The sequence below is a fragment of the Bidens hawaiensis genome, unplaced genomic scaffold (genome assembly GCF_021521415.1).
Source record: "Bidens hawaiensis isolate Kalapana, Puna unplaced genomic scaffold, B.hawaiensis_p1.1 tig00018246_1, whole genome shotgun sequence".
NCBI classification, from domain to species: Eukaryota; Viridiplantae; Streptophyta; class Magnoliopsida; order Asterales; family Asteraceae; genus Bidens; species Bidens hawaiensis.
The window spans coordinates 293,546-306,387 of NW_027492762.1; the positions used below are offsets into that span (position 1 = coordinate 293,546).

Genomic DNA, 12,842 nt, shown 5'->3' on the forward strand with positions numbered 1-12,842 from the left:
CTAGCATTTTCTTTTTATAAATTTTCTTTGCTTGTCATTCCAAAAAATAAAAAAAAAAAAAATTGCTTAATATGAGAGTGAAGTCAAGTTTCTTGAAACTTGGAAGTCATGCATCATAACATGTCAAAAAAAAACCTTACAATTTAACCAAACTCATCAAATAATTATAGATATCTCAATAGTGACTGTAAAAAGTTGTACAGCTTAATTCATGCTCTAATGTAACAATGATACAACACAAATTTGAATGTTACATCAAACTTCTATATAAAAATACATAAATTTGTAAGAGATCGTATCTAATTTGAATTTTGATATGAACTAACACCAAAAAAAAAAAAATCATTTCATAAATATGAAAACAGGATTTCATTCCATGCATCAGGGACTCCAGGTAAGCACAAATGACTACAATCGGGAACCATCGGATTGTCACTCCACATGCCAACATGTGCATCGCTACGATACGATCCCATAGGGGTCACATGCATTGCTGTAACAGGAACCGACATATTATTCACCACTTCTTTTATAATATCCGAAAATTGACTTCTGTATTCATTATATTCGCTCTTGCTTTGAACCAAGGGGTTTTCAGTAACGTTGCAGGTGTGACCCTTTGGGCCGCTGGTAAACGTAAAAAAGTCGTATTAGTAACATTTACTACTTGCAGTTAAGAAATAAGAAAAAGATTAAAGGTTTGACTTTTGAGGTCAAAGTCAAATCAGTCAATTCAGCTTAAATATTGATATGACTAAACGATATGCAGATAACTAGATCAATGATTTAAAAGTTCATAACACGTAGAAGGAAAAAAAAGCTTTTCGTTAAAAATTTATTATCGATTTTATACAAATTTTACATTTGAAAAGTAGCATATTTGACCTTAAAAGTCAAAATGTACCAATTCTGTTAAGAGCTAAGGCATTGAATTTACTCATTATAAATTAAATACCAAAAATATCATTTATGAACTTAACGAAAAATAAATACTTTGACTTTCCAGGTCAAACAAGTGAATACAACTTCAGCATCCAAACGACTTCTAAACTATCCAAAACAATACTTTTCTAACTAAATGAAAGCCCATAAAAAGTATCACGAGCCGAATGTTTTCAAAATATATATTAAGCAACAAAAGCATATGAATTTTGATTTCTAAAAGTAATCAATTTGACCAAGAAAGTCAAAATGTACCTCCAATGACTGCCCTCAAAAGTCCTGAAAAACACACGGGTCCTATCAGTATCAACCATATTTTCAACCCAAGAAGCCCAAGTGTTTAACGCTGTCGTATAAGCCGCCATTGTCGACATTCCAAGTTTTAACCTTCCATTAACCTTAAAATAACAACCCCTATCCAAAAACCGAATTCAAACACATTTCATTATAACATTCACAAAAAAACATAATATTAACCAAAAAAAACCCTTACATTTCGAAAAGCTTTGCGCGATTCCACCAATGGCCCGTATTAAACACAAGAATATCCGAATCAACCCACTTTGAACTAACACCATCCAACTCATCAAGTTTAATCGTCGACCGAACCCTCTTCGGCGCATGTCTCGGAACCGACCCAATTTGGACCAAAAACACTGACCGATAAAACTCAACCGTAAAATTATGCAACCCAAACCGAACACCCAAATACCGAATCTTCTTACTAATCTTACTCCCATTAACTTCATAAACACTCGTCTTATCATCCACCCCGGTCATAAGCAAACAAATCATCGACTCCCATTGAGTCCTGCTCAATGAATCACCAACAAACACCACCCGCTTCCCACGAAGCTTTTCCAAAACCACCCCAACATTAAACCGAACAATCTCACACCTTTTCGGCTTCCACCGCCATTTAACATACATATTATCTTTCCTACCATTACCTAAACAATTAAAACTAGTTTCAGCAAATGGGCATTGGGTTGCATTATATAAAGGGTAACTATCATCACGAACCCAAGATCCATCATAAAGATCACAAAAGTTTGAATCTTTATTAAAATCTTTATCAAAATCTTTAAAATCTTGGGTCATGTTTTCTTGAATCTTTATAATAATAAAGCCACAAACTACAGCTAATGTGATGAATGAGCAATAAACCCTAAAAAGATATCTTTTATGAAATACCCATTTGGAAATTGAAGCTCTAAGAGGCAAAATTGGAGTCCAATTTGTTCGATTGAGCATTTGGATTGACCCAAGATTCAGTTTTTTTGAATACCCAGAAATGGTTTTGTGAAATTGAAGCAAAAAACTAAACTGGGTTTTCAAGGGATTGAGCTTTGGTTGAGTCTTGAATGAAACCCTCAGTAATAATGAAGTTTAATTGCTTTCAATGGTGGTAGCCAGTTGAGATCAAGATGATAATAAGTCATAATTTTGTGTTGGTGATTTTTAGAAATCTTTAATTGTTTATTTTATGTTGACATCTTTTTTTTTCTTTTTTCGAAAGACGATTTTCTTGTGTTTAGTTCACCGGACTTCTTAAATTAGAAGGTCTAGTTGTCTCACTTAAAATCAGACTATATTGTTTTAATCGGGCCTATGTTGGCTTCAGAGTTTGGATTGGGCGTTTTCCGGGAAACCATAGCGTCGGTTGCCACTTGATTTGTGCCACCACAAGAATAGAACGTTCTAGCGTAACACACGGTGGGAGGAAACCCTGGATAGGCTCGGGATTCGAACTGACAACCTTGCAAAAGGTCTAGCTCAAATCGTTTATTGACTTTAATCTACCAAAGATGATACAAGTGATGATCGAATTTGGGTTTCTACTGAAAACCCAAATCTTCTAACACCATGCCACAAGTGGGGATTGTTTATTTTATGTTGACAAAGTTACTATATATTATCTTGATTTCATGTTATTAAATATTCAAATTCTTGAAAAAATATTTTTTTGTAAATTAAAAGTTTGACCCTTTCTTAGTTATTATATCTTATTAGGTGGTGTTAGCACGATGCGACGGGAACACAAACGCGGATAATCACGTAAAGTATTAAGTTTTTTTTGTTAAAAAACGACACAAGCAGTTGTATACATAAATTAAAGAAAATAAAATGTTTATGTTTATGATGATTTTTTTTAAGATATCAATATATAAAAAAGTTATTGTCATTTAAAAATCATGGGATAGTCAGTCTAAGAATTAAACTAAAAGAAATATGTGGGAAAGGTGAAGGGAAAATAAAGTAAGTGTTTGTTTAAATAAACAAAATAAAGTCAAGATAAGGAGCCAAAAGTTTGTCAATTACCCAAACACAAACACATATCGGCTAATAAACAGGTTACATGAACACATGCCATTTAACACGATTGAATTTAATTTGTTTAGTAACACGAATAACAAAACCGGAATGAAAAGACTCATGAGCAATAGGACTTAATGGATGGAACGAATCATCAATGGAAACTAGAATGATATGTAAAATTAAATAGTTAAACAGATTTTTTGGCGACTAGTTTTTTAATTATTACTTAAAAGCTTTTGGATGTAATTCATCATTTTTGAAGTTTTAAACTACATGTTGTGGTCGTCACTTCGTTTATATAAGTTGCGTGAACATATTATTGTCTTAAATGAGCGCGTTTGAATTTAGATTTATTTTGGAATTCTTAACTTGGACTATGTCGTGATCAACGGGCCATAAGCCTCTTTTTGGGTTGGTCGGGTCAGTTCAGGTTTCACACAAATTTCTCTTTAAAAGGCATATGATAAACTCAAACTCCTTTTTTCGTTCTTACACAAATAAAAAAAAAACCTATCTTAACGTTTTTCTAAATTTTGCCTTCGGCCACGTAAAGAAAACAAGAAATTCAAATGTTGTCAACTTTGATCTAAAACCATAAACATCATCAATACTCAATAGCCGGACGAGTGTTGTTAGGGAGTCTTGAACCGCGAACTAATGAACTAAACAAATGTAGAGCACGCGATGGCTGAGCGTATGGCACCATATGAGCAGCCCCTCGGACGGTTGCAAAAGTCAACAGGTTCCCGTATTCGGTCATCCAACCTCCAACCTACACCAGAGAAATGCACATTTTGACTTTTATGGTCAAACTAGGAATACCATTAACAAATGCTATAATATTGTTAAGTTTAAATTTGAAAAATTCACATGTTTGACCATGAAAGTCAAACTAAACTGAGTGGACTAGTTACACTTTGACTTTTGTGGTCAAACTAAGGAAGGCAAGAGTTTATATTTTAAAAGTTACTTATTTGACCACGAAATCAAACTTTACCGAAAACACTACTGAAGTATCTAGTCCTTAGATTTTGACTTTGTTGGTCAAACCAGACAAAAGTTAGGGTGTAAAATAGATATGAATCTTGATAAATTAGAGTAAAACAATTAAATTATGTTAAATAATAAAATGAACTACTCATAGTGAAGGTTTTAAACTTAAAAGACAAAATTAATAATCCTACATTCAAATTCTAAACATGAATTGTTTGACCATGAAAGTCAAACTAAATTTGCATTGCTTAAGAATGTACCTGTCCCTGATGAAACCACGCTCCGTATGGAACCGTAACCTTAAACTTCAAATCGTGAGCCAGTTCACGCATAAGTGTTCTTGATCCAAGCAACGGGACGACAGAATCTTGATCACCACTACAAAATATACAAATTTCAAAAATGCAAAAAAAAAAAATGTGTTTACATAAATAATCCGAAAACTTACCTGAAAATCCAAACTGGAATTTTGTTTTTGATGATACGTTTAAGTAACGGAAGAATGTTGATGTTCCCGTCATTGTCGTTATAATTTAAAATGCTGTCACAAAGAGAATAATATTATGAAATAAGTAAATATGATATTTTTAATGTTTAAAACGTAATATTATGAAATTCAGAAGACGAACTCGCTGCACATGGACCACAAATAAGGCAACTTGGTTCGGTTAGCATGTAGGGCCCGCTGAACTTCAGGTAGATTAAAATAAAACCGTCTTTCATAACTCATACACACATCAACTCCAACACTCATTTTAGTAGCCTATAAAACCAAACACGAAAAAAAATCGTTACATGTCACAAATGTCAAACTTATAAAAAAATATCGAGAGGGAAAAAATAGTTACCGTTTTCTTTAAACGAAGCTCTTGTTCAACGATGGACGGGTAGCATACATCAAGAATGACATCATAGTTATTAACATATTCACTAACAATATTGTTGGCTTGTGTAATGGCATCATTGCATGCAGTAGACTCATTATGAGGTGATGCAAATGTATAATCTTCAAAGTTGCAGTCATTCATGAGAGTAAGGCCGATTTCATCCGATATCATCCCGTGGGACCAGTAGTATTCGTATACAGCTGGCACGTCACGGTCAAGTTTAAGCAGCGGGTTACCAATCTGATTCCATAAACAGATAATCAGTATTTTGGTTGGGCTCGGGCTCGGCTCGTTTATCTTCACGAGCTGAAACGTTGACAGCTCGAGACAGCTCGTTTATTTTTTAAAAAAAAAGTTTTATATTATATTTATGCATGTACCTATTCTAATAAAGTAAAATAATTGTGAGCACTTGTCATCTTTTAGTTAATTCTCACAATTTTTTTCCCTCCAAAACTAAGATCTTAATTAACCTTTATCATCATCATCATCATCGTACTCAGTATATCCCACCAATAGCAATGCTATGGTAAGGTCTGAGGAGGGTAAGATGTAGACAGCCTTACCTCTATCCCATAGGGATAGAGAGGCTGCTTCCGGTGAGACCCCCGGCTCGATAGTAGTTTTGCATCAAGCCTTGGACATAAGGCACATAGCACTCAATCATCAGGGACACCAGCTGATTGGTGCATGTGCCCTTGTCTTTCGGCTATCAACGCCACCACATGATGCCTGATTAACCTTCCGCCACCTTTAACGTTATTTTCACGAGATTGGTAAAATAACGTCAAAATTAGTGCAATTTTACTTTTGCCCACCCGAGGGTTCACACATATATACTTTATATGCGCGCACCGCAAGCAGGGCGTTATTAACCTTTATATCTCTCTATTCTAATAAAGTAAAATAATTGTAGAGACTTGTCATATTTTGGTTAATTCTCACAATTCTTTTCCCTCCAAAATTAATAACTTAATTTACCCTAATATATGTATAAGAGATCAATAATTAATCACTTTCCTTTTACACTCTATATTTATTATATCTATATGTTTTTAATAAAATAAATACTAAAATATTATTTTACTATATATTCCAAAATACTTGGTAAAATCTAAAAATTAACAACAAATCATGTTTGTCAAAGATTGAAAAAAAATATAATTTCAAATGTTATTATTAACATATTATACTACGTATATTGCAGAAGATTGTAAAGAAAAACAAAACTCGAATATGCTTTCATTTTACAAAGTGATTTTTTTAATCATTAAATTATAAACATATGCTTAAAATTCGATCCATTTTTTTTAAATCAGCCCATTTATCTATTATTATTATTTTAAATTGTTATATACATTTATAAATTATAAATATATGTTTTAAATCTATCCATTTATTTTTTTGATTATTTAGTAAACTATATATATGTTAAAATGTAATAATAGTATATACCAATCACTTTCAGGTATAAGAAAGTTCATCATATCTAATTTCTTAGTTTTTATCAAGGATTGTTACGGGTTTTTTGTGAAACTTAAATTTAATTTTTATAGATCAAAAGTTGGTAAATAGATTGTTTGGCACAAGTTAACTACATTTAAGTCAAAATTTGTTACGAGTCAAAAATGTGAAATTTGAGTATTTTTAAAAACTTAAGAATGCAAATAGACTTATCGTCAAAATTTGTTACGAGTCAAAAATGTGGAATCTGAATATTTTTAAAAGCTTGAGAATGCAAATAGACTTATCGTCAAATTTGTTACGGGTTCAAGGTGTTGACTTGAAAATGTCAAACGGATGAAAGCTGGAATTTTAAACATGATTCGGGTTTCAAATTTATTTTCAATGGAATTTTTGGTAATAATTAAAAGGTTTAGAATTTGGCAAATTGATTATTTTTCCCTCAACTATTAAAATTTAAGAAAAGATTGTGAATATTTTCGACATGCCACCTAAGGCCTATCAATGCTTCTAACTTTTACCGAATTTGAAATATTTATGTTAGCATTAACTTTTCAATCAATTATGATCAGAACGTTGTATGGGAAGCATGTCATGCAAAACTATGCTCAAATGAAGCAAATATTCACAAAATTGAATGGGTTAACATGTTTCTTTTTATTTTGTCATTATGACAAAGTCAAGAAGCCCCTCTGAAACTCATTAAAATCTTTATCATGGTGGAGCTTAGAAAAAACATAGTTTTTTAAGAACATTTGTTGTTACAATTTAATGTTCTCCTTCCCTTCGATGGGTGGTAAATTGATAAATATATCAATAAGGTAGCACTCCTTCTATATTTAGGCTTAGTGGTTAAAACTACTATCGTATGAGAAGTCTTATTTCCGAAATTGGTTCATAACCGAAATTCTTTCAATTATACATATATGAAATTGAGAATGAAATTTTCAACAGAAAGAGCATTCTCGGGTATGTTTCGCACGTGTATCTTTTTATTAAGTTCATTTAAAAAAATCATTTTGTGATATAAATAAAATCAATTTATGTACACATGGTATAGATACAAGCATAGATGTAATACATTTTTTATATATGTTATGTAATTAATTGTTTTACTTGTAATTTTATAATTTGGATCATTCCGTGTGTGACACGGGCTCTAAAGCTAGTATGTAATAGATCAATAATTATTCACTTTCCTTTTATACTCTATATATATTATATCTATATAGTTTTATAAAAATAAATATTAACATATTCTTTTACTATATATTCCAAAATACTTGGTGAAATCCAAAAATCAACAACAAACTATGTTTGTCAAAGATTGAAAATAATATAATTTCAAATGTTATCACTAATATATTGTACTATGTGTATTGTAAAAGATTGTAAAGAAAAACAAAACTCGAATATGCTTTCATTTTACAAAGTTATTTTTTTAATTATTAAATTATAAATATATGCTTAAAAGACGATCCATTTTTTTTAAATCAATCAATTTACCTATTATTATTATTATTATAAAATGTCATATAAATTTATAAATTATAAATCTATGCTTTAAATCTATCCATTTATTTTTCGGTTAATTTAGTAAACTATATATATGTTAAAATGTAAGGATAGTATATACCAATCACTTTCAGACATAAAAAGTTTATCATATTAAATTTTTTAGTATTTTTATCAAGGAGTGTTCCAGGTTTTTTGAGGAACTTAAATTTGATTTTTATGGGCCAAAAGTTGATAAATAAATTGTTTGGTACAAGTTAACTACATTTAGGATCAAAATTTGTTACATGTCAAAAATGATAAATCTGTGTATTTTTTAAAGTTTGAGAATGCAAATAGATTTAACATCAAATTTGTTACGGGTTCAAAGTGTTAACTTGAAAATGTCAAACGGACGAAAGTTAGAATTTTAAACTTGATTCGGGTTTCAAAATTATTTTCAAGTGCATTTTTGGAAATAATCAAAAAGGTTTGAGGTTTGGCAAATTGATTATTTTTTCCTTGAGTATTAAAATTTAAGAAAAAATTGCTAATACTTTCGACTTGCCACCCCCAGACTTACCAATACTTCTAACCTTTATCAAATTTGAAATATTTGTGTCAGCATTAAATTTTCCTTCAATGATGATCAGAACGTTGTGTGGGAAGCATATCATGCAAAACTATGCTCAAATGAAGCAAATTATTCACAAAATTGAATGAGTTAACACGTTATTTTTATGTTGTCATTATGACAAAGTCGAGAAGCTCCCTAAAACTTATCAAAATCTTTTTCATGGTGTAGCTCAGAAAAACATAGCTCATGAAGAACATCCGTCGTTAAATTTAATGTTATCATTTCCTTCGATGGGTGGTAAATTGATAAATATATCAATAAAGGTAACACTTATTTTGTATTTGGACTGAGTGGTTAGAACTACTATTGTATGAGAAATCTTGTTCCTGAAATTGGTTAATAACAAAAATTCTTTCACTTACACATATGTGACACTGAGAATGAATTTTCAATAGAAAGAGCGTTCTCGGGTACATTTTTGCACATGCATTTTTTTATTAAGTTCATTTATAAAAAATATTTTGTGATATAAATAAAATTAATTTATGTACACATAGTATAGATACAAGCATAGATGTAATACATTTTTTTCATATACGCTATCTAATTATTTGCTTTACTACTTTACTTGTAAAGTTATAATTTGGATAATCCCGTGTGTGACACGGGCTCTAACACTAGTGTTGATATATATTAATACACTAAAAGAATATTTTTATACGTACATATAATGCGTAATTAATAAACTACAAAACTTATAATTTAAATGTATTAAACTTTAGGCCTAATTTTAAATGAGCCAGCTAAACATTTAAAAAAAAGTTTAATATTATATTTATGTATATTGATATATATTAATAGACTAAAATAATATTTGTAGCGTACATATAACGCGTAATTAATAAACTACAAAACTTATAACTCGTATAATATTAAACTTTAGGCTTAATTTTAAATGCGACAGCTAAACATTTTAAAAAAAAAAATTTAATATTATATTTATGCATATTGACATATATTAATAGACTAAAGTAATATTTTTAACGTACATATAATACGTATTTAATAAACTACAAAACTTATAAGTTAAATCTATTAAAAATTTGTGTTTACTTTTGAGTTACAACTTATATAATTTTTAAAATTTAGGCTTAATTTTAAATGAGCCAGCTAAACAAGCCTCAGGCTGAGCTTGTTTACAAACGAGCCACAAACTCTTTGAACAAGTGTATTATAAATGATTAGAAAGCTTACAGCAACTCCTTTGATATTAAACTTAAAACCAGTGGAATGTTGATTGTGGTCCAAAAGTGCAATAGCAAGTTGTGGTATGTAATGCCCTACATGTATAAAGCCATTATTCATATTATTTTTATATACACTACAAGAACAAAAAATAAAATTATAAAATATTTTCTAGATGCATACCGGCATAACTTTCGCCCGTAAGATACAAGTCTCGCGATTTGAATGATGGAAATTTTTTGTACCAATTTATCAAGAAAATGTGCATATCTCTTGCTGTTTGTTCATAACATAAAAATGTTGTTAGATATATAAATGTGTGTTAATGTTAATATATTGAGGGTAAAATGGTATGTGTGATGTTTACCCGTGTTGGCATCTCCGGTGGTGTAATCTGAAGTTGTGTTCGAGTATGACCACCCTACGCCAGCAGGCGACTCGACGAACAAAAGATTTGATGCTGTCCCAACAAGAGATAATATTATGGTTAGAAGTAATGCTAATGGTCAAATTTACGGGTCATTCGGATTGAATAACGAGTCAAAAACCGTCATTGTTTTTACGGTCGGGTTAGTTTGACCCGAAACATTTTTTTAAATAAGAGTTGTAAAATTTATTTTATTTCAATACATAAAAATATATAGGACACTATGCATTAAAAAAATAAGAGTTAATTACTCGGATGGCCATCTATGGTCCTGACTATTTTGAAAGGGTAAGATGGATCATTTTTTTCAATTAGATAAGCGTAAAATGACCAAAATATCCTTATTATTAAAAAAGAAAAAAATAAATAAATAAATACAAACTATTAATGCATATTATTGTACCTTTGTTCCATGATTTTGAATTTAAGCGGAGGCCCCTGCCATTACCCAATGGGAAAAATGGGCCCAATTCTGTGAAGGCTCCTCCACCCATTGATGAGCAACCTGGGCCTATACATGCATACAGCATACATACAAAGAGATATGTTATTCATATATTATTTTCATGGTGACTATACAGGCCTATACGGCTCGTATAAGTCACGTATAACTGATAAGTGTACAAAGGAGACACAAAAAACAGCTTTTCAGGCCCTATACGGCCCGTATAGCCTATACGAGCAATATAGACGAAATGTGGCATGTGAAGATCCATGGTGGTTTATGAATATCTTATGCCATATTTAATTACAAATATTTTTAGTAGTAATAATAATAATAATAATAATTGTTGAGTAGAAAACAAAAATATTCCAGAGAAAAAGACAAATAATCATGCAAACATTGTCATTTTTTACTACTTAGATTTTTTTTATATAATTGCTTCTAGAATAATTTTTTTTTTAAATATTTTTTATTATTAATTAGTAAGATACCTAAAATATCTTTTAAGTGAATAAAATTATCTTGAAGCTTTAACTTAATAAATGAAAATATAATATTGCACATTAAAACTTATCAATCCCAACGTACAATTTTCCAACCCAACTCAGTGTCATGGTATTAATTAGACACTGGTTCTCAACTACTCAAAGACACCCAAATCAAGAAAACAATAAATAATAATAATATTTAATGATTCTTTTCAGTTTTGTAAATAATCTTTTTATACTTTATAAATTTTTGAAAAAAATGATGATAAAATATTATACTTTGAGATTGAACATAAAATTGACTTTAAAACATTTTAATCATAAAATAAGTAGAAAATATGGAAAAGTACTTTATTTGTTTCTAAACATTATTAACTTTTGACCCAACAACCAAAAAGAGAAAAAGGTAAGGAGAGCATGCTGCTTCTTAAAGTACAACTTATTCTTCTTAAAGTGGGAAGATACATAATGTAGATATTGTTCTCAAACAAGATATTATCATAAAAAAAACATTTTCATTAATTATAATATTAATACAAGAAAATGATGTTACATAAAAAGTTTTTTTCTTTTAAAGAATTTAGAATTATTAAAACTTCCCACAAACTAATAAATTTCAGTATTTAAATATATTATAAAATATTGCATTAAATCTTAATAGGGGTGTGAATAAAAAAATTCAAACCGAAACAAAACCAATGATTTGGCATTACGTTTATGTAAAAACCAAACTTACCCTTAGGTTTTAGTTTTGCATGTAATAAAAACCGAACCCGATTTCTTGGTTTTTCCTTATTTATTAATATAAGTGAGTTAAAAATTTACAAAAACTTAATAAATAATAAATACATAACTCACATAATTTAGTCTAAACATATGATAATCAATCATATATTAATTAACAAAATGGTTTAGGCATATAATTATTTTTTTCGGCCAAAATCTTTCAAGCTAGAATGACAAAACCGAACACAAACAGAAACAGAATTCGGTTTCTGATTCGGCTTTAACCCAAAACCGACCCAAACCAAACCGGGCACACACCTAAACCTTACCTCCATTGAGCCAAAGAGAAAGAGGTTTCTTATCAGCATTACTATCAGCCTCAACAAAATAATAAAACAAACTCCTTCCATTCTTCAAATCCACATCAACATAACCAGCATATTGTTTAAACTTAACAACTGGTTGTCCAGGCAGTCTCACCACCAGATCCTCTGCTGGAAAGCCATGTCCCACACCTACTAGCACCATCACAGCCACCACCACAGCTGCCACAGACAACCCTCTAGCCATTGCACAAGTTAAAGTTGGAATGACAAGAATGTGACAATGTTTATGACAAAAAAAGGTGTATGAATGATTATAAAGTGTGAGGCATTTTGTTAATAAAATGTGTGATGAGGGACATGTGAGTTTTGAATGGGAGCAAGGGAGGAGTTAACAATGTGTTGTCTCATGATTATTAGGCTTTTGCAGCTTTTTTTATTTGTTTGTTTTAGAGAGAGAGGGGGAGAAAATATAAAATATAAATTTAAAAAATAATAATATAATATCTAGT

At 30.3% G+C, this 12,842-nt stretch overlaps 1 protein-coding gene and 1 pseudogene across 2 annotated transcripts in view; both read right to left on the reverse strand.

Annotated features, from left to right (window-relative positions):
* Positions 1 to 12,600, reverse strand: part of LOC143555688 (serine carboxypeptidase-like 42) — a 255,347-nt gene extending 242,747 nt beyond the window's left edge. Inside the window, exons 1-10 of the mRNA XM_077045199.1 lie at positions 12,337 to 12,600; positions 10,752 to 10,859; positions 10,289 to 10,381; positions 10,105 to 10,197; positions 9,931 to 10,016; positions 5,103 to 5,381; positions 4,884 to 5,017; positions 4,703 to 4,795; positions 4,515 to 4,632; positions 3,737 to 4,033 (exon numbers count right to left, since the gene is read on the reverse strand). Coding sequence (XP_076901314.1) covers positions 3,866 to 4,033; positions 4,515 to 4,632; positions 4,703 to 4,795; positions 4,884 to 5,017; positions 5,103 to 5,381; positions 9,931 to 10,016; positions 10,105 to 10,197; positions 10,289 to 10,381; positions 10,752 to 10,859; positions 12,337 to 12,577 — 1,413 coding nt within the window. The 5' untranslated portion in view covers positions 12,578 to 12,600 and the 3' untranslated portion in view covers positions 3,737 to 3,865. The remainder of the gene's footprint in view (positions 1 to 3,736; positions 4,034 to 4,514; positions 4,633 to 4,702; positions 4,796 to 4,883; positions 5,018 to 5,102; positions 5,382 to 9,930; positions 10,017 to 10,104; positions 10,198 to 10,288; positions 10,382 to 10,751; positions 10,860 to 12,336) is intronic.
* On the reverse strand, positions 348 to 2,043 carry LOC143555707 (protein trichome berefringence-like 7 pseudogene; annotated as a pseudogene). The gene is made up of 3 exons (XR_013139251.1): positions 1,436 to 2,043; positions 1,198 to 1,356; positions 348 to 627 (listed from the first exon to the last, which is right to left on the reverse strand). The product of XR_013139251.1 is annotated as a protein trichome berefringence-like 7 pseudogene (transcript).
* Positions 12,601 to 12,842: the final 242 nt, after the last annotated feature.